Source organism: Coffea eugenioides, chromosome 2 (genome assembly GCF_003713205.1).
Source record: "Coffea eugenioides isolate CCC68of chromosome 2, Ceug_1.0, whole genome shotgun sequence".
NCBI classification, from domain to species: domain Eukaryota; kingdom Viridiplantae; phylum Streptophyta; class Magnoliopsida; order Gentianales; family Rubiaceae; genus Coffea; species Coffea eugenioides.
In genome coordinates, this window is record NC_040036.1 from 15,215,733 (window position 1) to 15,243,653 (window position 27,921).

Here is a 27,921-nt window from a genome sequence, read left to right on the forward strand (position 1 = left end):
GTGAAGTGCTGGAAAGTGAGTGTACTGAGAAGTGAGGAGAGATTAGAATCATTATATTCGCATTCGGTGGATGGGGTGACAGTTGTGATGACTCTTTATACAGCCTTGGATTTGCACGTAATTACAAAACTTGCACTGGAAAGAGAGGGACAGACAAGGAGGCCGTGGCCTGTGGTGTGGGGCATATCCGTTTCGTTTTCGTTTTCGTTTTGAATAGTATGTTTTTGTTCTAATCCTGCAGACACAACCTCTTTTGTTTTTTTTTTCCAATCGATCGTCAACTTCTACGTCTTCCACCAAGGAAGGATTCAATTGGACCAAGAGAGCTTGAGGAATAGAATCTCACCTCTAGATCAATCAAAGTGGTACATTACTGTACAATCTTTAAATTTTATTATACTTTATTACAAATGCAGATGTTTGAACTCCTGTCGGGCCTATAATTTGTTGCTTCATTTCATCTGATGGTAACTATTTTAAGGAGAATTGATTGCAAACAGAACATCTGGTGGTGGAATTATGTAGTCACCGACTAGAACATTTTGATCCTAGCACGTAAATCACAAGTCAACTTCAAGTCTTTGAGCATTAGGCTAAGTACGTTAAGGAGGAGAGTAACTAACTCTCTATCACCTGTAAAATTGGTTCACGATTGAGCTTTCTTTTCCTTAAATTTGATAACGCATCCAAGCCGCTGGAATGGTGACACACAATCTTGGAAATTCCTTTGATCAATGACATGAGAAGTACTTAGAAAATAATTCATATAATTAATCGGGCACGCACGAGTGTCGTAGGTTGATTCGTACGTTTTAAGCATGCTATTTTAATTTAAAACATCGTGTTACTCATCCCATGATGATGAGAGGGTCTTTGTTCATTTTCTTTGTTATGGATAATAGGGTGATATTAAAACAATTTGATCAGAGTTTTCAAAATCCCGGAATGGAAAAGCCGGAATCAAGAATCAATCCAACAGTGTTGTTAGAGAGAAGAAAAGATCTTCCGCAGACCATCTTAACAATCAGATGAAGAAATCGGGAATGCAATCCACAAATGTCAACAGAGGAGAGGAGTTCAAGCAGTCATATTCAAGTCCCTCATGGTTAGAGGTGGCAAATCAACCCACTTAACTAAATTTACCCATACCCGCCCATGAATAGATGGGTATGGGTATCTTAAATTTTTGTATATGGGTATAAATGGGTTACCCAATAATACTCATTTAATAAATGGGTATTATTGGGTAACCCATCAAACCCAATTAATCCATTTAGAATTCTCTTCCCCTAAATCTCTTTTTTTTTCCCCACCCATTTTTTTTTCAAATTTTTCATTTTGTCATGATGTTAACTACTTTTGTTTCATTATTATTATTATTATTTGTTGGTTTTATTTTATTATTTTCTTTTCTTTTAGTTTGTTAACTTGCTCAATTTTCGGCATTACCAATTTATGATAAATTTGAGCCTCTTTTCTTATCTTTCTAAAATGAAATTTTAAATTTATATATGAAAAAAATGTTAGGGATTCAAAATTTTTGGATTAAATTTTTATATTAACTTTTATAGTACTTAGTTCAAATTTTTATATTCTTATTATTCAATTGTTAAATAATATGTAATTTTGTGAAATAGAGTATAAATGAAAAAAATTGGTAATTAGGCTTATTGAACATTATAAGTAAATATTTAAAACTAATGATGGGTACAAAGAGTGGTATAAATTGATAACTTAGTTTGCAAAAATAAATTTAAATGAATTTACAAAAAATTAAAATAAATGGGTTATAAATGAGTAATTGGGTTACCCAATTCATTTTTTGACTTACCCATTTATACCCATCTAATTAAATGGGTATAAATGGGTTGACTCACTTATATCCATTATCCATTTTACCCAACCCAAACCCGTCCAAGTCACCCATTTTGACACCTCTACTCATGGTAGGTAAGGTTACAAATTACAATGGCAATTAAGAGTAATAATGGGTAGTTGCAAAACTTGAATCCGACAAAGAGTGGAAGGAAAAGGAAAGGTAGACTCATAGAAGGCTGTGGCCTGCCCCCACGGGCAGCCCGGCCGAGAGACTGATAAGTCCGTCTTTACGATGAAGTCTCGTGTTCGATTTTTTGTTGTAGTTAAATTGCTAGCATTCTTGGATAGGGCTATGCTGGTTTTTCCCTAAAATTTTAAAAATATCACCAATCTCCGTTAAAACCTATATCCTTGTACCCAATTCAGAGATCAGATAATTTAGGAAATATTGCCTGAGGTTTCTCAATTCTCATAATATTATTTATCACTTTTAGAGTTTTTAAAATCTCACTTACTACTCCTATCAATTTGACAAGACCATGTGTCTTAATTGAAGCTTACAAATTGATAATAATACCCTTTCAATCTTTATAGCTTTTTAACCGAAAGGCCTAGATATTTTTAAACCAAAAAAAAATATAATGTTAAGAAAGCCAAATTGAACACTTTAGCATACTATAAAAACTATACATTAATACATTTAGACATTGTTATCATACTTAAACATGTATATTAATGTATTTTAATACTACTCTTTTTCTATGCCAACCAATTCCAAAAAGATTTTTTAGGAAGTAAACTTTAATACATGATGCTATACAAAATTGTATTCAAAATTGGAAAATATTTTCATACATGCAGTTTGCTTGTAAGTCACACTTATTTTTTTTTAAAAAAAAATTTATGACTCATTTAGCGTTCTTTTCATACAAGTAGTTTGCATGTAAGAAAAGACCATCTCAACAATCAGATAAACAAATCAGGAATGCATACTGGCAAATGTCAAAAAATTCTATAAGTTGATTCAGTTGGTAAGAACAAATCATTTACTTACAAAAGGTCATATGTTCGAATCTTACTATTAATGTGAGAATTGTATTGGTAGGTAATTTATAAAAATTTTTGTAAACGACTTATGATTTTAAAAGCATGCCCTAATTCGTGATGGTGAGCGAAGATGAATTCATTCAAACTTTTATTCTAAAAAAAACAAAAGAAAAGAAAACAAATGTCAAAAGAGTCAAAGGAGTCCAGGCAGTCAAATTTAAGTTCCCCATGTCGGGCAAAGTTACAATGACAATTGAATAATAATTAATCCTATGTTCCCAAGGCAGTTATCCGTTACGGGTATAAATCCCAAAATTTAGCTGGGAGCAGGTGACATCCAGCTCTCAACTTGCTTTCCTTTAATATTTCTTACTTTCTTTTTTTTTTTTTTTTGGTGGGTGCTAAATCCTTTTCAAACTAATGTATCAGGAAATTAACCTAAATCCTTTTCTTGCTTTTTTTTTTTTTCAAATATTTCCTTTTCTGCTTTGTTTTCCTTCATCTGTCAGTCTTCCCTATCCATTTCAACTCTTTACAACAATTGACTTCATTCATTATCATCACAATCTACAACCAAATGATTGTTCACCAGCCAAGACTCCCTTCCCTTTTTCTTTTCTTTTTTTTTTCCCTTCTTTTCCTTCACAAAAGTCTCATAAAAAGGAAAAATAAAAATAAGAAGAAATAAAGACAACATTTCTCAACCATAATGTGTCATTTTGATGGAGCAGTGCGAAGCACCCATTGAAAAATTTTCAGGGCTGTAATATGGATTATATTAAAAAGGGTATACTGGATTGATTATTCAGATCGAGTAATGGTAGGGTAATTTTTACATTCTGCCTTGCAAATTTCAACAAGTGAAATATAGAATGGTTGTATAATTTAAAATATTTGTGACAAATTATTAGTACTTAATAGTATTATTATAACTTTCGGATCAAATTCTCATAAATTGAAAGTGGGGTTGTGAGGTGCCACAGGCACAATAATTTGGAAGTGGGATTTAGCCCAAAAATAATTAACTCACCATCAGTTGTTCTGTTAAAAAAGAAAGGGTAATGATTGTGTCAATTTCAAGTAGCACTAAAAGATAAGTTCTTCTTCTTCAGCACACACCTTCAAAAAAGTAGAAATAATTCAGATTCTTTGTCCTTTTCACTAAAGAAAGACTATTCGTTTCCTGCTTCCACTGAATGGAGACAAATTATCAACAATTTATTTGATGCAATTTTCAAATGAGTCAAAATCATAAGCCCTTCTTGAAGATCAAATTTTTGGGAACAGCTAGCATTAATTCTCATGGGTATTTGGTGATTTTATAGCAATCAATAAGTAAAAATCAATTCGTGTTGAAGAAAAGGAAATCTAGGAAGTTGCTTCTATCTTTTTCTAAATCAAAGTGGTTGGTATTCTTAATTTGCATTCTTGCGATATTCCCACCTCTCATTCTAATGCTTTTGGTTGTCAAATCAATGGCATGCTAAAATCTCACTTTGGTCTCATGCATGGCAGGAAAGAAAAAGCAAGATATATATATATATATATATAAAGAAACAAGAAAGGAAAAATTATTGCTACGAGTTCTGATATTTGTCAACTGATGTAACTCAAAGATCACACAACTTGTATACAAATTGGTTATTCATACATAAAATCAAAATTTTTAATAACTCACAATACTTGTTGCTAAGATGAGTGGGTGGTCTACTAAGTAGCATTAAAGTACCTGAGTTGAAAATCTTTGAATAGACATTGAAATACTACTTCAGTTGCTTGACCTTTAACAGCTAGTTTGGGAGTTTAGAATAGAAAAGAAAAGGGGAGAAAGCTTAAGTTATGAAAAAAGAAAAAGAAAAGAAAAGAAGAGATTTAGTTTTGACGTTGTTTAGGAGGTTAGGAAAGAGGTGAAACGATATTAGATATATTTATTGATAAAGTAGCATCTTAAAAAATTTCGCAAAGTTTGTTTCAACTTTCTCTCGTTTTCCTTCCATATTTGGGTGAATTTTTTTTTTTTTTCAATTGTAGCTGTTAGAACAATCCATCAAAAAAAAAAAAAAATCCATCAAAATCTTCCTATTTCCTTTCTTTTCCATCGCTCAACCACTCCCAAACATCAGAACAAAGATATCTTCTCTCATTTTTTTTTTCTTTTCCCGTCAAATCTAAGCAAGCTCCCAAACTAAGCGTAAGAGTTGAATCAAGCATTGCAAACCTAATTTCCATGATGGTAAGAAGTATAAAAGCCAAGCAACATACATAATAATTTCTTTCTTTCTCCTTTACGTAGTGAAGAGACTAGTTCTCACCTAGCAACAACATGATGTTCAAAACCCTGTTCCTCAACAAACATTAACTTCATAATGAAGGCAGAACTTGTTTTCCATTTTCAGCCCAATACATTGAAACCATTTGATATTTTCATGTGCTACAGACATTTTGTACACTCAAAACAATTCTTACAAGTAGAGTCTTCCTGTTACCTTCACCTGCTTCTCTGGAGCTCAAAATTGAAGCCAAAAATCTATATAAGCTGCTGAAGATTTGAGGTTCGCATGTGATATGATTGATGAACACAAAGCTCCCACTTAAACTGAAGCGACAGCTAAAATACTTTTAACTTGCATTGCAAGAAGCATGTCAAGCTTAACAGTCAATGGAAATGCAGCCCTGAGAAAGGTTAGAAGGATCCTGTTTGCTGACGAATGGATCAATCTTTACCCAGATAAGAGAGAAGACAGAGGCTAATAGCACAGACCACAATACCACGATGGTTGGAGTTCGGTTTTGGCGGCCCATCATGCCCTTGAGGAAAGGATAGAGATGAAGAATCACCCAAAATGCAAAGAAGATTTTACCAAATAAAGGTCCCCATGATTCATATCCACTGTTGAGAGCATCAGAAAATCCAGCAACAACACCAACCAGGTTGATTATGAGAATGGTGGTTGGAGGGATCAATACTGTTGTCCACTTGATAATGTAGAGCTCTCCAAACTCTGTATCATCTGCTGCTTTGGCTGTAACTGTGAAGTTTGTGTCGATACCTGCAAGCATTTTGAGGAATCCCTGGAAGACAGCAAAGAGATGGGCAGATACTCCTCCAATAACCCAAAACTGCTCGTTACGCCACAATGCTTCGATGCTTACACCACTCCATCTCAGTTCAAGTACACTAGTTGCAATGATGGAAAGGAAGAGGCCAAGAAACAGAACACTTGCAAGATTTGACAACTGAAATCCAAGATATTGGAAAATGGTTCAGAGTTAGCTCTACGTTTTGTTATATTATGATTTTGTGCATTTTGATGTAACAACACACAAATTACCGTTGGTATGATGAATTTCCCTGTTAGGAGGCATATGGCAGGCAATATACAATATGCTACCAGAGGAAGAGATGTGAAGGGATAGACAATGGTGTTAATGTACGCAAGCCTTTGAAGCCATTTAAGACGGCCTCCTCCAAATCCATACCACAGAGGACAATGTCGACTCAAGAAAATCTCCACAGATCCTAAGGCCCATCGCAGGACCTGATGCAATCGATCAGACAAGTTAATTGGGGCTGATCCCTTGAATGCAGGCCTTAAGGGCATGCAGTATATTGATCGCCATCCACGGCAGTGCATCTTGAAACCAGTCAAGATATCCTCAGTCACTGAACCATAAATCCAGCCAATCTAAGAGAAGAAGAGAGAGTGAGAGCTCCAAAAAGCATAAGCATTTCTAATGGATGATTGAACAAAAGTTGGAAGTGTAACTGTATGAACAAGAACTCTGGCTTCAGGGAGAGCAAAGCTCACAGTAAGGCGTTTAAAGAGCGTGATGAAAAACGCGAAAATCATATCTTATGATGAAGATTGTCAATGAGTACAGTTCTAATTTGTCATCCAATAGGGACAATGATTGACACCAAAAAATAAAATAAAATAATAAGAAGAAAAGATAACAGATACAGAAAATGTCTAGGTTCTCTAAATCAATTCGCCCATGGACTGAAAATGCAATACAAGAAGCAATCGAAGACAGGAAACAGCTTTCTAACCTCTTTACCCCATGCAGTCTTCTCTTCATAACTGCAACTGATAACCTGAATTGCTTCTTTGATCAGTATGGATGGATGTGCAGACTCAGCTACTCCTCCATTTTCCATTAGGGTTGACTCGATAAAAACAGAAGACATGCCGAAAGTTTTCTCAAAACTCACTTGGGAGATGAGTAATGACCTCTCATACTCGTCATAACCTGAATAAGTCATCACAGTTGCATCTCAATATCTGCTATTATTCTAAGACTACTACTTGAATCTGCATTCTCATAGATTCCACTATTGATTGACTGGAATAGTTTTTCAATGAGAGTTAAATTTTCTCTCTTAGGGTCAAAGAAAAACTTACTTTCAATTTCCCTAAGGTTAAAGATGGCAGCATTTAGATCTTCCCTCTTTGCATCACGATAAAGCTCTGAAGGATCTTTCTCTTTTGCTTGCTTCTTACGAGGGCAACAACAGCAACAGCTTGAAGATGAAGAAGCCTTAGGTAAACTAGTCAAAGATGATGGTCCATAACCATAAAGTGCTTGCCTGTTGAAAACACAACCAGTACCCACATATACAGGTCCTTGAATGCCATCCAACCCTTTCATGTTAACCTGTTATCCAATTTACCGCAAGGTATTAAAACATTAATAGTAATCCCAATTGGAGTACTTTTAACTAAAACTAGCCATAATATGATCCAATGGTAAACTCACTGATGCAGTAACAATGATGTCAAGGCATCTTGATTTGACAATTTTAAGAAATATAATGAGGGCAATATATCTCAATTACCTTACACTAAGGAAGACAAGGTCAGAAATGTATGTAAATAGAAGGAGTAAGTGTTCCATTCATAAAGGAAAGGTACTTTTTGACAGGCTGCATATTTTTTACATTAGTTCTTTAACAGAACTGGATTAACAGCAAAAGGGATCTTACATCAAAGAAAACTGTGTTTCGGTTAGCATATCTGTCACTCTTATCAATGCCATCAAACCTCTGAGGGAACTGGACATAACACACATCCCTGCCAACTTGTGGATCCATCAAGAAACACATTGCCTCTCGAATGGCCTTGCTATTGTTGACATAGTGATCACAATCAAGATTGAGAATGTATGGCGCATTTGTGAGAACTGCAGACACCCTTACCTGTAAGCGATCAATGATATGGAGTCAGTTGAACAAGATATACTGAGATATACACAGTCACCAATCTTATTTGATAAAATACTTGTACCAGAGCATTTTCAGCACCAGCCTTCTTGTGGTGCTGATAACCAGGTCTCTTCTCTCTTGAAACATAAACCAGTCGAGGAAGTTCATTCCCTTCTATGTCTTGGGCACCAGTATTTCCTAAGAAAACCTGAAAATAAGATTGAACAATTGGTTGAGTAACCAGACTGGTCAGATTGTGATGCTGCAGACCTTTGGAACAGAACTTTACCACAAAATTTGATGCAACTAAATATTTTCTAATAGTTGATAATTATTGAGACTTCCAACATATTAAAGAAGTAAAAGTTCCGGCAAATTATACACATTAGAATATACAGTAGGTTGAACTATGAATAACTCGTATCAGGTGCCTTAGCTGCTTACAGTAACAACCATGCAATTGATCAATGTAGTCAATCAAAAGGGACTTTTCCATCAGCATTATACCAAAACAAATGATCATTTAAGATAACCAACCTGAATCATGCCAGGGTGGTCACGTGTGTTATTTCCTGGCCAAGGCGTTCCATCCTGCATTGTCCAGCCCTCCTCTGGAGTTTTTTGAGTTTTGGCTACCAAAGCATTTATTCTTACTTTGAACTCTTCATAATCTCTCTGCAGTTGAAAAACAACAGAAAAAGAAAAAAGAAGACAATCCTTAGACTGTATCTAGAAAATATATCTCAAGCAGTGAGAGATATAGTCTACAATACATGGATGAAATTGCATTCTAGACTTTAAAAGGAACTTGCTGCATATGCTTACTTTCATTGCTCTCCGTTCCTTGACAAAAGAAGGCTGCACTTTATCCTTCAAGTAATCAAACTTCTGCGAGAAGTAAAATTCTGGTGCTCGTGGTTCAATTTGAAACTTATTGCAAAATGGAACCCACTTCCTTGCAAAGTCAGAAGTTTCAACAAGGGATTCGAATGTTAGCATTGCAGCACCATCATCAGAAACATAACAGGAGACTTTATCCACTGGATAGTCCACAGCAAGGATTGAAAGAACAGTATTGGCAGTTATCAGGGGAGGTTCTTTCAGAGGATCAACAGTACTAACAAAGAAATCCACTCCAGCAAGCTGAGGTGGTTCTCCCTCTCTCTCATACCTGTCATTGTATGAAGACAATCATCTTCCATGCCAACTCAAGATTAAAAAGTGCATTTATGCAGATTAATCCACCATCAAAGAAACTTCATTTTTGCAGCATATTCAGGTTGTTCCACTGTTCTGATAGGTGTTCTCTTTCTATTAGTTTAGATGGAACATGAGAACAAGTGATAAAATATGATTCAGTGATAAGTGTTAGAGAAATAAACAGCTTTACTGGTTAGTTATTTTTTTAAAACACTGACTGTGAGCTTTTAGATGCTACTTGAAATTAAAAGCACAAGAATTACTGATTATGACACATATGATAGTAATCATCTGTTCCTGTCAATTAAAAGTAGATTGGCAAACAAAAATTAAGTCTGTATAGGAAAGAGGATCAGGAGATTCTAGTTTAACAATATGTGTTGCATGGATTCATGTCTAAATCTATACCTCATAGATAGCCTGTCAATGAATGTTTCCCTGTTTATTGGGGACCATTTAGGGAACTGATCCAACACCCAAGAAAAAGCAAACCAGATCTCACAAATAACTGAAGTAAGCCAAAGACCGTACGCACTATCCACTGAATGCGTCAGTCTATATTGGAAGAAAAGGCCCAGAATGACCAGCCGCATTATAATTACAATTCTGTACGAGGTCAGTTGAGTTTTAGGTATTGGAACAACTTGAGAAAGTGGCTGTGAAGCGTCTGCCAATCTGCACAAGTATCACATTTTGGTTACAGATACGTATTACAAACCAAGCAATTATATGGGTGGCTTAAATGTAGGAATTATCAGGGATTTGTGGAAGGCACAAATAATGGGATGATACCATATTCTACCAATGAAATGAGGCCAAAAATCAGATATCTCTTTGGTGGCAATACCCTAAAAGCCTTCCCTTTTTCTACTTCTGTGATACTCGAGATATACTGTGGAATACTCGGAGATTGAGAAAGCTATTGTACAATCACATTCAAAAGTTTGCTACCATATCAGTAGCATTCTACTGTTATATGCAGTGTTGCCTTTCAAAGTAAACCATCCCAAATGTTGCCTGGACCTGTGTGTAGTCTGATGTCTATTTTTGTAAGCTTGAATGTTCTATTTTTGTTGTTGATAGAACTTCCAGGAATTGTTGGCTCTCTCCGATAAGAAGAATGTCTTTAGTTGATAATAAATAATATACCCTCCAATGAAAAGTTTAGACATCATAACAGCACTGTACATCCTTCCACGCATCTTTTTTTGTTTGGTTTTACCTTTTGGGAAATCAATCACGGGTTTAAGTTTTTAAATACTTACTGTTGTTCTTTTTCTTCCATCTGCTGCTCTACGGGAATTTGAACTTCTTTTACGGGCTTGCTTGTGGCTTTTTTCTTCTTGCTCTTCTTTTCCTTCCAGCTTTCTACCCTATTTTTCCAGATTGGATTGCCAGATTCATCATGGTATTCTTCAATTGGCAATAGAAACAGCACGCAAGTCAGTTTCCAGCAAGCTACAAGAGAATAGACATGTAAATTAAGTTTTGAAACTTCAGCTTACTCACCACTGTCAACCGTGGAAACACTACTAATATTTCTTGCGTGAAGTCTAACATCCTGCTGCAGCCACAGATCAGCCACAAACTCAGCATTGGGGTTATCGTTTTTTGTGTTGTTGTCGTGTCAAAAAATATTCCAAATTTAACCACAATGTTTCATCAAAAGCTATCATTAATTATTCAGATTCATAATTTTGACAGAGTACAGATGTCCAGACCTGATCATTACTGAGACGAGAAGCCATAGTAGTATGCTTTCCAGACTCTTCAGTATTTTCATCTGCCATCAGTGAGCTATCTGTACCATCCACATGCAAAGAAGTTTAATTTAAAATTAGTAAGTAAATCATATCCACTTTTCTAGTAAGAACATATCTAAGGAAGAAAAACTTAGTTTAATTATCGGATCATTTGAGCTTTGAACTAGATTGGCATATTCTTTGAGTATGAGCACCTTCATAAAGATTACCATTAATGTTCCTTAAACAAAATGTCTAAAAAGCTTAAAAAACTGCAGGCAAAACCTCCGATTCTTTCATACACATGAGAATAAGAAAGCTGCAGGCAAAATTGTCGGACGTTGCTATAAGAAAAGGGACAGTCTATGGTAATTTTTCTCCAAAGCTCTACAATTTTGCAGCATGCAAGGTTTCAGAACATGTACTCAGTCTAACAGCTTAAAAAACCTTCCTGGAAAAAGTTCATTTCCGGATACGTTCCAACTTCCAAGTCCCAAAGGCTTTATTTTCAAATGAAAATGCAGAGTAATTAAAGAAGTTCACAGCATGGATACCATCATAGGGAGTGCCGCAGCGCAAACACGAAGCTCTTCCTTCCTTGATTTCATACTCAAAACAAGATTTGCAAACTGGATAGTGGCATTCATGGCAAGCCACAAACACTTCACCATCTGAATTCAGTCCAAGTTGCTCACCACAAGTGTTGCATATTGGCACCCCAGACTCCATCATCTTCGCTTAACTGTTTCCAATTGTCCCGAACCCCTAAGCCCCCTCAGTAGTCCTTCCACTTCTTCTTCTTCTTCTTTATATGAATGAAAAGACACAATACTGAAGGGAACTACTAACAACTGTTGCTTTCTACACTGAAGGGTTCTGGTGGATTAAGCAATTTAGTGGTGGTGAAGGAAGGTGGGGGCGTTTGATTGGGTGGCTGGCATGTAGGTTGTGGTGTTGGTGTCAGATACATGTGTTTTGATCAGGAGAGAAAGATGGGAAGCAAAGTCTTTTTCTTTGGTTGATCAGAGGAATTTGAAAAATTGCGGGAGTTTGAAGTAAGGCTATTTGCTGTTGGGCTTGGCACATCTCCAACCAACTGGACAGCCTTTAGAAATACGGCCACAATCAATGAAGCTGACAGACTTTTAGAAAGGGGTTAATTTCATTTTGCACCCTTCAACTATACCCAAAATTGCATTTTGGTCCCTAAACTTTAAAACGGTACACTTTAATCCTTAAACTGTAAAATTTGTCTCACTTTAGCAAAATCATGAAGGAAGTGAGATAGTTTTTATGCTTAAGCGGATATCCTTTAGGGACTAAATTGGGGTAAATTTTATACTTTAAGGACTAAATGGACAAGTACTGTATTTTAGGAATTAAAGTATGGCAAATTTTATGATATAGGGACGAAAGTGTCCTATTTTAAAGTTTAGAAATCAAATTGAGATTTCGAATATAGTAAAAGGATATAAAATGAAACTAATTCACTATGTAGCCTCGATCCCAAGTTTAGTGTAATTAGCCATTCTTGAATTCATGGTATTAGTACTCTTATGGGACGTTCAATCTAATCTACAACATTTACAAGGGTTTCCCTTTCACGAATTCAATACGAGGGGGAGGGGGGGGGAGAGAATCTCATCCTAGCCTTATTGGTAGTATAAAGCTTCATACATACTCCATGAAGCTCAATGTATTAACTGTAAATTTGTAACATGAAGATGTTATAAAGCCTTTTTTCCTAGGTGATTGTACTTGTAGTTTAACAAGCATCCTCGCGCGAAAGAGAACTCTCACAATTGTAAGAGCAATTGCACGGTACAATGGATGGTTCAGATGAATGTATTTGAATAGAGAATGAATTTATTGTATGACAACTTTTGATGAGTGAAAGGCATTTTTTACCATTGCAAAAATAATTGCATCACACCATTGATGGTTCATATGGGATGAATTTGAAATTGGATGAATGTTATTTGATTATATGACAACTGAAAAGCCCCAATAGGTAGCTCGGCTGGTTCCGGTCGTCTGTCTTCACAGTAAGGTCCCATGTTCGACACCCACTTGCTACCGTTGTTGGGCATCTTTGGGGCGAGCTCTGCCCAGTTTGGGGGATTAGTCCGGGTGATTCCGAGATACCTCTCCAGACCGTAAAAAAAAAAAAAAGGACAACTCAAAAACTTTTTGAGTCTTTTTTTTTTTTTTTATATGTTATTCCCTTGATGTCTTACATCTATTATATTAGTGCTTGCATTACATCATAACTTTCCGAATCTATCGTTGTTTATGAAACTCATAGTACATAACCTACAAATGGCCTTTTTTAGATTTATTATTTTTATGGGCTAGCTTGGGCGAGGGAAGAGTTAAAATTTGTTGAATTTGCCTCTATACTAACATATCAATTTTCTCAATTGAATCAATAGGGCCATATGATTTTCCATTTTCCCATTTTTATTGGACGCTTTGGGATTTTCCACCTTCTCTCTAGCCTCTACCGAAAAAAAATACAAGCATAAATGCAAGATTACCCTGAACTCATCACCAATACAGAAGGTTATAGCCGTGCAGAGCCAAAAAAATAAAAAGAAACAGGAAAGTTCCAAGATTACTCTTTAACTCGAAATTAAGCAAGAAAACCAGAGGATAAGGAAAAAAAAGAAAAGAACTACTACGAATTCATATAAGCATAAAATAAAGAAACACTTTTGCACTCTACAAAATGCCACATCCTCAAGTATAGGTCCCAACATAGAAGGTTACAGCCGTGCAGAGCCAATCTGAAGGCGGAAGAAGCGCCAAATGCAAATGGATAAAAGCAGATCCATTGCCTTGTACAAGCATCAGTGGAAGAAGGAGACTCTTCTTACTTTGAGGACCCAGAAAAAGGTCAGAGGTGTTCTCGTAATTTATGTAACAGAATAAACCTTGACCACTCTGGATGTGTCACAAACAACTAGGTTCTCTGAATCCATCGGCGTAGTACAGAGCCAGTTAACCTGAGAAAAATACCCCCTCTGTTAGGAGAAGAGAATATCCGAGGAGGAATAAGGACTGAATTGAAACACGGGGCGAGAAATGAGTAAGGACTCACTTTTCTGCTCAAGCTGAAATTACTACATAGAAGATCACTACTGCCGCTGCCTGGACGAACATCAAAAGATTTGGACCAATCCCATAACTTTACTGATTTATCATTGCCCCCTGAAATTACAAATTTACCTTTCTCCCCAAACATTGAAAACGTCCTAATACAGCTAACATTAAGTCAGTGATGTTTTCGTGGAACTATATTTGCTGCAGAACTTTTTTAGATTGATATGAAAAACTTACACACAGGAAACAGCAGCAGTATGCCCTCCCAAAGAGTGATCCAAATGCAACCTCCTTTCATTTTCAAGATTTGGAGGATTAGCAGGAGCAGGAGAAGCACTGCTTCCTGACACTGACTTTGTACCTTTCTTAGGTTTAGATGAATTTTTGGACTTCGCTGCAGCAAGTTCCGATTCAATATTTATCACATCTACAACACCATCACCTCTAGCCACAACACAGATCTTGCCCAACTTATCTACCATATCAATATCAGGAACTGCCAGGCAATGGACAAAAGCAGGATTCAAGCATTGTCCAACATTACCTCCATCAGCGATGTCAGGTGTTCCTACAGCCAAATAGAAAAAAATTCTTAATTCAGCATAAAAAGCTGGTACCGGATAATTTTTCAAATTAAAATAGTTCTGAATTAAAATGACTTTAGAACTGGATAAGAGAGTAAAAGCTTCAACAGAAGTGATCTCCACTTGTAAAATTTGTCATTCAACTCAGAAAAGTATTTTCGTATATTGACAAAAGTGTAAAACAGTTAAATGATAAGAGTATGAGAAGGTGTAGATACCAAAGTCTATCACTTTCTGAGGGCGCCCCTTTGAGAAGTCCCACAACACAAGCTTTGAATCAAGACCACCAGTAATTACTACAAAAGCAAAACCACAAGACAGTGGATGGTAATTATGGTTTCAGGCTAGTTATGCAATTACTGAAAGATAGTAAAAACTGTTGAAGAAACATCACATCGTACAACTTGGAAATGATAAATTTTCATGACACCCAAAGTCAGGAAATCTGGAGCAGTAACTATTTTGGAAAGAGCTAGCACGTCAGGAGAAGAATGTACATCAATCTCCCAAATACCCCAGACACATTTTGCAAGATGATGCATTTGCGTGAAGCAACAATAATATCAAACTCTAAGACAATACAAAGGGAAATAGACTTTAAGTGTTATTAATTCTAAAAAAGCAAGTTGCACATAATGTCACAGCTGTATGCTTGTGGATGCAAAAACTAAGTCTTGCACCAAAATCAGTAATGACCACACAAGATGACTCAAAAAGTCCAATCTCAAGTCTTCAGTTGATTCTGTTACACAATTTGCAAATGAGAGGAGTGAGAGAAGTATGGAGCTAATGCAATAAGCTTAAGTCGAAGGAAAAAAACTAAGAAAATATTAGCTATAACCTAACATTCAACGTGATAATGTTAGGCACTTGAAAACTTATAAAAATACTCACTTTCTAGCTATAAGAACACTGAAAAACCCTTAAAGTCAAGTAACTGTTTGGGCATATCTTCCTCTCAGGCAGTGTACCACACCTAGAGTCCACTTATATGCTATTCTGCAAAAAGTTCCTAATAGACGCATTCTCATCCTAGGAACCACAAGGACACAGCAAACATCTACAGAAATTTGTGTAGACAATTCTTATCTCCTTATACCAGGAAACCTTCTTTCATGCAACCTGCACATGACATATGTAACATTTCATTATTTTATATTTCATAGATCATGCAACATCCACCCTCTGTATCACTTGCTAGCTTTCTGATTTTATTGGTGAGAAATCACATTACAACAGTTAAATACAAAAAAAAAAAAATCAGCATATAGTGTTACTTTTTGTTCAATACCAATATATCGAAGGCCAAACTACTCTTCTAGTGAGCATCTGATAGTAAAGATTTGACAAAGAGAAACTTTCAAAATTGGCCAGTATATCATATATGTACAAATGCTATTAGCACAAGCATGTGTTCATATAGTTGTAGCATATATAAAAAGACAATAATACTTGAAGACAAAAGCAGTTGAGTCATATAGCAGTTTATCAGGTATTTAATGAGAAGGTGAGCCTCATATCCAGGCATGTAGCCAAGTAAGGGAAATCATCTATTGGACTTGAGAGCGCAAGTCATGAGCACAACAAAAGAAAATTATTAAAATTACCTTCCCAGGGTCTCCAAGAAAGGAACTGAACACTGCTACAAATCTGAAGGTAATAAGGAAGGAAATAGTGTGTGTACACTTTCTTAAAACAACCACTAAATCGGCAATTGGTAAAGGGAGTGCTTAGATGCCATTAGAGATTAAGCATGAAAGTCAGGTTGCAATCCCTCGCAACAGAAATTACATCCAGAACAACAACTAAAAGTTACATACATAAATACACACACACATACATACATACACACACACGTACATACATATACATATATATATATACATATATATATTAAAAGTTTCCATGTTATTTTGAAATAAATAAGATTACTGAAATGTGGAAAACACATTCTTCTTAGACAAACTGACCAGTGTCTTTATTTAGAAGGATACGCTTGAGTGGCCAGCTCTTAAAGTTTTATAAAGGCAATGCTGCCTGATGTCAATTATCTGTAATAGGGACAGAATATAAGAATCAATTGTGAAAGCAACAGAGGTTCATAATAAAGAAAGGATTTGCTGCAGTCAAAGTTTTCTAAAGATGATCAACTACAGAAACTTAAAAGTTTTCGCCATATCTGCATCTATGTGTTAAGGAAAGAGTCTGTGGTCTGGGAGGATGGGGAGAATGAGATGTTCAAACTATTAATATAAAACAAGGAAATCAAGAAAAGCATAGACCAAAATCACCAAGATTACACAATGGGCAAAGATGCACTCCATAGCATTTATTAGTTGTCCTTGGGACAGAAGCATGTAAAAATATAAGTACAAAAATAAAAATTAAAAAAGATGATAAATGAGAGAGGCAAACGGAGTGAAACTTTCTGAACTCTTTCTACCTACACCATCTAAACCACACAAACAATTGTTTGGCACTCAGTTTTTATTAAGTTGTTTTCCATGATAAACAGTATTAATATACTTGATGCTTCAAAATTAACTCTTTCTTATGGCTTTCCCTTTGCTCCAGCTCTTTTGCTCTGCATTTCTCACTTACTCTCGTATTTCTGCATAGAGGAGAAGTTATAAAAATAACTAAATTCCTCTCTATCAGCTTTTCTCTTCTTCTAGTTCAGTTTTTCTCCTCACTGAGCAAAAAGCAAGGTGGCATTTGCTAGGATTTTATGTAGACATTGTGCTTGACCATTACTCACTGCCTCTTTTTCTACCTCATCTTCATTACTAATCAATTATGGAATCACTATATAGTCCACAAATAGTCCTTTATGTGAAGGCATACTGACAGATGTTTAATTACTTCTCCTAGGCTTGAGCCAGGGCAAGTGACTTGATGAACCATCAAATGAAAGCAAGTATTCCCCTACCTCTGGTCTTTGAGGGATGAAATGAGGTTAGCAAAATCCTGTATTTACTTTACGTAGGCACATGCACAAAAAAAATTTCTATTAAGTACCTCTTGTCCAGTTTGTATGTGATTCATTTTCTTAAAATGTCATTTTAGAATCCTAAATCAGATTCCCAAGATGATTGAAAGATGTACACATACTCAGATGCACAAATACATGCATACAAGCAAAAAATAGTCACAGAAAGGCAAAACTTTGGAATCTAAAAGGTAAATTTTACATTTGTATCTAATGTCTTTCATTCCTGCTACCAATTTAAGAGTTACAGAATCCCAGCACATTCTATGTCCAGTCATTGAAATCTTGCAACCATCAGAAGTCCATTACAAACAAAAATTATTAATCATACAGCATAGCACATATAAGAAATCCAGATTTACACACATTCCACAAAACATTCAGGATAGAAACTAGCTTAACCACCAGCCAGTACCTTCACATCACCACAATCATCCGCTGCAGCTAGGAAAGATGACTTTGAGTTGCAGGCAATCTAAAAATCCAGAAGGAACGATATGAGCAAAGAGATTTTGATTTTACAATGACAATAAGATGAACTGGTGAAAGAACCCCCCCCTCAAGTATGAAATAAGGAACGGAAAATAATGAAAAATTGAAATCAATGGATGAAAACCAGAACTGGACAATGTTGGTCACATAGAGAGGGACCTATCTCCTATCAACTATAATACTGAACTAGGCTTTCACATTTTAAGAAGACCAAATGTACTGTACAATAACAAGTTGTGTAGCAAACAAATGCAGCAATCAGAATTCTTTGCATGTCTTCTCAAACATGCTAATGAATCCTGAATTTTTCTGAAACGAGTAAATAAGGCCAACTCTCATTATATCAAAGGTCAAAACTTGCAAATGCACATGGGACTTCTGCAGATATGTTTCAGTCTTATCTCACCGCCATAACCCTCAAGCAACAGAACAGTTCTATGCCCAATCAATAACCATTATCCACAGGTGCCGTCAAATGCAGGAAATATGCAGAAGAATAGCAAATCTTCAGAAAGACACAACAACTTGCAACAGATGTCACAGGGAAAATGATGAGGTTATTTGTTGAGATGAGAATCCAGGCATTAATGGAGTGAAACAATGCTAAACTAGAACTAGATTTGAGGAATTTGCTCAGGTTCTTACAGCTGAACTAACGTACCAAAATACCAACAAGAACAAGCCCAAAATCCCAAATGCAAAACCAAGCAGTAGTCCTACTAATTAAGAGGCCTATTTTTCGTCAATCCAGGACAGTACATTAACAAGTATATGCCATATAAACAGAAGCTGAATACATGCTGGAGCTCTTAACATCGAATCATACAATGGAAATATAAGACAATACAGAGAATGCATTGAAGAAGAAAATCTTTCTCTAGCCATGTTGCTTTTAAGAACAGATAAAAAAAGGAGCAGCATCAACCTATATGAAAAACAAGAACCATAAGCAAAGAAACATGCACCTGATTTATCTCATCCTTGTTATAAGAGTAACTCTCCAATGGCTTCCATGAACCAGCCTTCAACAAATAGAAAGTATAATGTGTCAGTCCGCTGATATAGGTAAATGAATCAGAAGAAACAAGATAAAAAAGTTCATCATTCTGAAGCAAAGATAAGCAAAAGCTTCAGCATATTTGTTTTATCAGGTAATTAGTCAATGTGGAACAAAAGAAAACACTTGGAGTAGGCTGGCAATTGAACCACCAAAAAGAAATGATGCACAATGCTATCATACTCAAACAACAGATATTTTCATCCGATACAGAAGAATGTCTTATACTAATCTAGAACGATTGACTTTACCATATGAACATCAAAACACTTGACTTCACTTCCAATGGAAACATAAACCAGGTCTTCACTCCCTGCATGTAGAGATACTCACTTTCAGTTTGTCAACATCATATCCATTTCTTTATCTCTCTCTCTTCCAACATTCCCTATCACATCAGTGTGTAGGTTCTGCAACTAAAAGTTAGTGCCCTCACAAGAGCTTCCATTGTAGGATTCAAAAGCCTAACAGAAGACTCTTGAAATTTGTAACATTGTACATGGTGTCAATATTTAAACTGAAAGTTTGATAAATTTGAGGAGAATGAATATCCAAACTACGATATCTGGTGTTGGTCTGTCTAACATTCACTACATACCTACCAAAATGGAAAGCTGAAAGCTATTTTTCTACAGACAACCATATCGAGTTAGAGCTCTTACTCTATTTCAAATTGGTTTTGCTTTTCTCTGAAGGATCTCATTAAACACATAATCTATTAGTTAAACATGTTATTGCTAATAAATTGATATGCATTCTCTCAGTTTTATGCAGAAGTCCCAGAAGGCAATCTACTATTCTCATTTCACGACACTAGTTGGGCCTAGCTAGTAATCAGATGTAATAAATAGACAACTAGATACTGCCAGTCTATTAGCTCCTCAGCAATCGGGATTTCTGTTGGCACATATAAATGTGAATATCAAACACTATAATATCCACAATTCAGAATCTTCAGGCTAAAAATCAATTCAATATGCAAATCCAGAAATTAAACAAGAAGTGAAAAACTCATTGTGCAAATCCAGAAATTAAACAAGAAGTGAAAAACTCATTGTCATGCCCCTACACCCAAATGGAAAGAATGATCGACAGCTCTAAACAGATACCAAAGCCTCATTGATACAACGCCCAAAGAAATAGGAAAAGGTTAAAAAGAAAGAAAAACTAAATTCCTGTATGAAGAGTGGCAAATTTAGAAGCAAGCCGACAACTTTATCCACAAGAAGCATACAAGTCCCTTAGAAAGGGGAAAAAAAATCAAAATTTCACGTGTCAACTAAACGAAGTGCTAACATTAGCTCCCAAAAAAAAATAACTATACATTTATCCAAAATACACCGTTCCTTACCCGTTTAACTATTCTTCAACAATCCAATTATGATTACCACTGGCAAGAAAAATAACTAAAATGCAACCAAAAAAGAAACAAGAAGAAAGAAAAACTAACCTGGCTTGAAACAGAGAGATGAAATGGGGTTATGGTTGCCTACATCCATCACAAATAAAACATCTTTGCACCTCATATCAAACCAGCACACACAACCATCCTACAATTTTTCCATAAAAATGAAATTAGTTAAAACTATGCAATAAATCAATATCGTGTTAATAATCAAAGTCAGCAGAATTGTGTATAACAGTTAGTAAACAAGAAAGTCCACAACTTTAGTGACCCTTTCCTCTGAGGATAAGAAGGTACCTCGCCGGCGGTGGCAACGAGGCCGGGGCGGTCCCGGGAAGCAATACAGCAGGTGGCGGTGGCTTTATGGCCTTTTAGCCGTCTCGAAGGCTCCATCAGCTTCTCTCTCAAGTGTTTTCCTGTGTCTCGGAAAACTGGCTGTGCACGGGGTTTAGGGGTATTTAGTATTTACAACAATATTGTGGTCCTAATTTGAAATTTAAAAGAATTATGACCCATGCATTTTGGGGAAATATTATTAAAACCAATGATATCTATTTCAATTACAAATAAGACCAGTGGACCACTATATTTTAGTGAAGATAACACCTATGCTGTTATGGGTCTTCTTTTTTTTTTTTTTTTTCCGTTTTAATCCATCTACAAAATTGCTATACTTTGCTCATCATTGATTTATTTTTCCTTTCTTGGGTTCATCAATTAAATTCCTAAATTGCACATTGTTGATTTTTTATTTGTTCTTTTAATTGTAGCACATTAATCCCTAAACTTTTATCTAGTTGAATATTTGTATGTCTTGTACTCCTCCAGCTCATTTTTTGTCACCTTAAAAGTCGTGTGGTCAACTTTGCTAATTTCCAAGATTTTAACATACATATTATATACATATTGATAGTTTGGACAGTGTATTATTTGGAATAATTACTGTAGCACTTTTTGTGATGTGATGTATGTGAGATAAAAAGGTGATTGGGAATATAAAAAGGTGGGTTGGGAAATGTGTTTATGATGCAAGCGAAATATTATTTAAGATAAAAGCACTATCCAAACAAACCCTGTACAGTATTTTTTCAACAGATGCCCCAACCTTTGTAGTTTGTACACGTAAATTACACTTAACTTACTACATAAATATATATAATCACAATTATTGCACTCTATGCAATTAAGCACTTTTTTGAATAAAACTAACACATATATCTTTTAAAGTTTCATGTTTCCAAGTTGATGATGGGATATTTAGTAATGTTTAATAATATTTTTAAAACAATAAGCTGCATATATTAGTTTGACCAGAAATACACAAAGATGACAATAAGAGTTCTATGCACATCAAAAAAGAAAAAAGAGTACTGTGCACATAGCAAAGCCATCCTTATACATTTTTTTAAAAATTAATCAGCCTTAAAATTTGAAAAGAAAATACTACATGCACACTGATGTTAACATCCTTCAAAAATAGACATGGGATTCTTGTTTCCATAGCAGTTATAATTTTGCCTTTCCTTAACTTTGTCTTGGTGATAAAGGAGCCTACCAAGAATAAAAAGGGTTCGACCCCAATGAGTAGTTCGGTTGGGACTGATCGTCTGTCTTTACAGTAAGGTGCCAGATTCGACCTTCACTTACTATCGTTGTTGGACATTTTTGGAATAAAAAAAAAGAGTAAAAAGGATTCATGTCATTTAGGCTCTACTAGCTTTAGGAAGAAATGCAAAACAAGAGGCATTTTCAATAACATTTTCACCTAAAATAACTCAAAGAAACACGACAAAATATTGTGGCTATATGTGTAAAATCACGAAATTAATTACTAGCGGTATCATTTTGAAGCTAAATTGTGGATAAAAACTACCTCAGTTTGAGTGCTACACTTCATGTACCTAGTAGATCAGATCAAGATGTGAGAAGCCAAACTAATTTCCATTCATTTTATCTATGGGTCATGTTGAAAGGAAATGACAATTCTTAAAGAAAAATAAGAAGGCATAGAAACAATTATAACTTGTAAAGTATAAAGGTTTTGAGCTAATGAAGCGAAAAGCGTGGGTCTATATAAATTTATTAGGCAATTCAACATAGTTTTTGAAATGATAAGAAACTTGTATAAAATGAATTTCTTGATAGTTTACAATTTGCATCGTTCAGTGGGATGGAGAAACAAATTCAACAATTTTAACTCAAGATTGGTCGTGATTATTTGTTTCTATGAGACAAATAACCCCCAAAAAAAAGGAAGTTTATTTTATGCATAGAACTATAATTTTAGCCATGCGAGGCTGTACTTAGACCAATGAAAACTAAAGGGTTTAATGTCATATTAAGGTTGAGGACGTAAATTCAGCACATTGACACATCCTTAATTTTTCTTCAATCTTAAATTCTAGATATCCAGTCCTAACTCATATATACTTACTTTACTACTATAATAAAGACGTGAATGAGTGGAATTGGATTGCTGAATTGCCAAATTGATTGAGAATGTTATTCGGCTTCTAATTGGTCCGATTTTTGGGTGGCAATTGCTGTAATTTTGAGCAGTATTAGTGGCAACTTCATAATGTCAATGGTGGTGACTGCTGTAATTTTGAGCAACCTTCGTGGCATTTTGATAACTTCAACGTACGACCGTGTCGCCTCAGGTTCGGGTTCATCATCACACCGCCTCTCCTACATTCTCGAATTTGTCAAACAATCCCTCACCTTAACCACCATTTAAAAAAAAAAAAAACCACCATTTTAAATTTGACAAAAAAAAAAAAAAAAAAACATCATTCTAGTCGTCTCCTTGTAGGGATGATTTCTGGCCCTTTTTCATCCCTGAAGTGGTAATTTTCCGGCATTTTTTTGGTCATTCAATTTGTTAGTAATTTCTTAATTCAGTCAAGTGAGGGCGTTCATTCAATTTGTTCCTGTTTTCCTAATTTAGCCAAGTGAGGGTGTCCATCAAAGTTATCCCAAGAGGTGGGATTTATAAATATTTTCGGTTTTCTGCCCCCTCCCTGTTTACCGTATTTTCCCAAAATTTTTGCAATTCTTTGGTCTAGAAAATTCGAGTAACCCCTTTCTTGATTTTGTTTGAGTTGTTTAGTTTCCATGGTTTTGTAGGAGTTCAATTTTAGATTGTCTGAGCAAATGTTTGGAACCAACATATGTTATATCATTAGAACATGTTAATTATGGTTAAATAACTGTCTCCGTTTTTGTCTGAGAACATGTGTTAAACTTTTCTACAGGCGCCTAACACCTTTCATGATATGTTTGGACAAAACTAACCACATCATCTTGATTATTTTCATTTTTCTGTTTTACCTATTATATCTTTCTTCCTTTTCCTTCTCTATCTTCTTTTCTACATATATTATATGCATGGAATAAGACTATTAATTTTGTTTAATTCAGTCTTTTAAATGGTGGTAGCTTGTTATTGTTAATTTCCACTTTTAATAAAATCATAAGAAACTTTATATCATAACAACATTTCTCTAAATGTATTTGATATAAGAATTGAATTAATTAAACACACACACATATATATAAAGCTTTCAATTAATCAGTTGGTTATTCTAATGCCTAACAAATAAACATATCAACTACCTTCTTTTTATGTTTTAGTACTAATAACTTGTTAATCCTTTATATCTTAAATGATATATTAATCTATTGCTTTTGCTATAAATATCTGAGTAATTATGACTCTAATATGCTTTTGATGTAAGGTACATTTAATTTTGTTGCAGTATAGAGTTTATGATGAATTCTTAATAGTGAAACAAAACAAATAAATACATTGCAATAAAATAAAAGGATGAGTTAAAAAAATTAAATGATTCAATGTAAATATTCAAATAATAGAGTAAAAAAAATTGACAAGTGGCATGACAGAAGGGAAAAAAGGAAAAGAGAAAAGGATAGAGAAAAGAAAAAAGTTGCAATAGAATAGTACAAAAAAGGAACAAAAATAATTAAATAGTAGGATAGTTTTGTCCAAACATATCATTACAGGGGATTAAGTGGCAATAACATGAGGGATAATTTCACAAACCTCCTTGAGATTTGCCTCAATATTACTTAGCACCCTAATGGTTTAAAAAATCTCTCTTATATTCCTGTCAGATTTACTAGACAAGATGTCTCCATCATGGGTGGTAAATTAACAATATTATCATACTCAAAACCCCTAATTGATTAACTAAAATTGGCACCCAAAAAAAAAGAATTTGAAAGAAAAAAAATTACAATAACAATTAACAAAACTTCTATTTATAATGGTGCCCTTTTTTTTGTATTAATAAAAGGCAGAGAACTTCTGACACAAGTATTACTTAATATATCAGAAGCACATCAACGGATACTAGTAGCAAATATAACTTATTTAGATTCTTTTTGCTCTCTAAAATCCTGATTGTCGCCTTCCTATTGGAACCATAATATCAATTTTTTGTGTTAGATGATGATGATGAATTATAAGACTACTTTCCAATGTTAGGTTTTGTTATGATTTGCTACAATATTTTCTACTAATTTTCTCTTTAAGTTGCTCATTTTGTTGCTAAACTTGTATTTCTTTTCACTGTTGTCTTGCCACCTTTATAATCCCAGAGTCAAAGTAGCAGCAACAATTCTACTTATCTACTGCCACTTCTTTTTATTGCACTTATATCTCTCCCAATTTGTCTTTTGCCTATCAGGTTTATTTTGGTCTTAATTGCTCCACAAATATTTATATAAAGGGCAACAAAAGGGTACAAATGGAAGTAAAATATTATCCTTCCTCTTGTACGAATTTTTTAATGCACAAAGGGTGATAATGTTACAAAACATTTCAATCAAGGGGAGGTAAGAGGAATTTTTGAAATCACAAGGGTGTTAAGTGATATTAAGGTAAATCTCAAGAGTGGTTTGTAAAATTATCTCGTAATACAAATTACAACTTGGATAGCAGTTGAGGGGGGTTTAGCGCAATTTATCCGATTTGAAAATAGAGCATCTTGTTCAGTTGGCTCGGCTGAAGATATGCAAAAGTGCAAAAGCATCATATACTTCTTTGATAAAACTAGAAAGCTTTACATTTTGCACTTTTATCCTACCATTTGAGGAGCCCTGTTACATTGGTTCAGACTTCATTTTCAGATTGCCCTCTTCTTTCATTCACCCCTGGTTGATGCACATTTGGACAGTACTAAACGGAAGTAGTGAAATGCTCAGAAAGCGAAAGAGAGAGAGATGTGCATTTCCTTTTCAATATACTAGTACCATTTACAACATGTGAATCTTGTTTGCTTCCATGAATCTGCAATAGAATGCGTTCACACCTGGTTCTCAAATTAATGTATAGATTAAATAGTCAATTTCTTCACCTGTACAATTTAAGAAGCAAGATATTTTTCTACCCCTGTTGCAAGGCAAGACAAACAATAGTTAATGTCGAAATTTCTATTAAACTTCCATCTAAGTTGACCATTCTTCTTTCAGATGTTTCATTGCTATTTGCTAATAGTTGTACGTCTAAATATTCTTGTAATATGCTAAAAAAAAGGGAATTTCTTCATTTCTTAGAAGTTTCTTCTTGTTTGGTTGGCCCTTGTGGCTCCTTTTCATGGTAAGGCAGTGTTCATTTTACAAAATTCGGTATCAAGCCTGGAAATACAAAGTGAAGGAGTTAATTAAACTAAAGTGATTATGGAACCAAGATCATCAATTTGTGAAAATTTTTGGTTTCATCTCGCTAACTTGTCTCTTCTTGAGTCAAGAACAATCCAATGCCTAGTACCATAACATCATAAATTGGCCAAAGAAGATACAATTTCTAGCCATCGGAAAAAGATCTTCTACATATGTTTTTTTGGTTTATTGTATACAAAATGCAACTATATACAAGTTGTTGAAGTTGTAATACAAAAAAATGGACTACAGATGCTATTATACAACGTCTACAAGCCTCTTTATTTATTCATTTTGGTTGCTTTTTTGGGTTCTTTTGATGAGGCCACAAGAGTTGCTAAAAAGGCCAAAACAAAAAGCACAAAAAAAAAAGAAAAGAAATGAAAAAGATGACGAAGTGATAAACCAGAGAGTAAAGGCCTTATCATCTAACAGTTGAAGCAACAACATGTGCCCACCATTTGAGACTGTTTTTCATGCCAGTTTCATTGCTCACAGCAGGAACTTTCCAATTCATCAAAGGGTTCTCTCTATTTCTCCTATCCAAAACTTCCCAGGCTTCAGAAAGGTAAGGCCTTGTAACTGAAGATTCATCGGGAGCAGAATTTCTTCTTTGTTCTCCAACATCTTTTTCTCTGCCTAACCTTTGCAAGCCAGGAATAATCTCGACCAGACTTGAATCGTTTTTGTCTTCTTCGGAAAACACAAAACCAAGGTCCATAAACCCCTTGAGCTCTTCAAACTCAAGCTCTGATAAGCTCTTGCTCAAACCTTTCTTTAGTTTGTCGTTGCTCTTCCTTCTTTTCTTCCTCTTCTTCTTCTTCTTCTCGTTATCATCGGTTTTAACTTTTCTTGATTCTGGCGTTCCTGGAAATTCAGCTTCCCCTTCTGTTCCTGATAGAACTATTTCCAGCTGAGATGCAGAAAGAACATAAAGAACTGAATCTGGAGAGAATAAACCAGAGTTCGTGCTTGTTTTGGAGCTCATCATGTAGTCACTATTTGACCTTGGATGGATTGATAATAATTGGCTCGAAAACTCAGCTTTTGGTGAATCTTCTCCAATTTGGTGATCAGGGCTTTTCTTAAGGCTTGATGAAGTTGGTGAACTTGAACTTTTCTTGAAGATTTCTTGATTAAACCAGCAAAAATCGAACAGGGCTATAACCTCCTCTCCCTCCATAAAAGGCTGCTCAAGAAATATGATGAGCTGAATAATTTGTGCAACAAGTTTAGGCTTCTGAGAGTTATACTACCGTATATTGACTTGGGTTGAGGAAATTGCCCTTCAAATTGAGTAAAATTACCAAACTGCTTCAAACTTGCTAGTTTTACACGTTTTGCACCGGGGATTTGGTTGGTTCATTCTTTTTTTTTTTTTTTTTTTTATAAATCTACAACACTACAAAAGTACTAGTGCCATATGGTGGGTTTCAAGGTCAAGGAATTACTTGCGTGTTACACGAATAAATAGTTGATGTCACTGGATCCTACTAGGTCCGTGCGCTTGATGCTTTTCTGAGCATGGTTAGGATAAGATCAAGCGTCAAACCACAAGCTGTGAAAGTTGCATGATTGATCAAAGCTAATGCAATGATGC

General features: G+C 35.1%; 2 protein-coding genes across 2 annotated transcripts; both read right to left on the bottom strand.

Moving 5' to 3' along the window:
- Positions 1 to 5,103: 5,103 nt before the first annotated feature.
- Positions 5,104 to 21,057, bottom strand: LOC113757676 (cellulose synthase A catalytic subunit 8 [UDP-forming]). The gene is made up of 24 exons (XM_027300823.1): positions 20,937 to 21,057; positions 20,685 to 20,784; positions 19,486 to 19,547; positions 19,143 to 19,199; positions 18,101 to 18,160; positions 16,691 to 16,747; positions 16,304 to 16,346; positions 14,915 to 14,992; positions 14,350 to 14,680; positions 14,111 to 14,264; positions 13,931 to 14,015; positions 11,565 to 11,747; positions 10,990 to 11,069; positions 10,778 to 10,832; positions 10,534 to 10,681; positions 9,677 to 9,943; positions 8,894 to 9,239; positions 8,606 to 8,743; positions 8,151 to 8,276; positions 7,850 to 8,062; positions 7,269 to 7,521; positions 6,917 to 7,116; positions 6,198 to 6,551; positions 5,104 to 6,102 (listed from the first exon to the last, which is right to left on the bottom strand). The coding sequence occupies exons 1-24, from the start codon at positions 21,030 to 21,032 to the stop codon at positions 5,515 to 5,517; spliced, it is 4,074 nt and encodes a 1,357-aa protein (XP_027156624.1). The 5' UTR covers positions 21,033 to 21,057; the 3' UTR covers positions 5,104 to 5,514.
- A 5,429-nt stretch (positions 21,058 to 26,486) lies between these two features.
- LOC113763013 lies at positions 26,487 to 27,573 on the bottom strand. Its single transcript, XM_027306690.1, has one exon. The coding sequence runs from the start codon at positions 27,502 to 27,504 to the stop codon at positions 26,746 to 26,748; it is 759 nt and encodes a 252-aa protein (XP_027162491.1). The 5' UTR covers positions 27,505 to 27,573; the 3' UTR covers positions 26,487 to 26,745.
- Between the last annotated feature and the right edge of the window lie 348 nt (positions 27,574 to 27,921).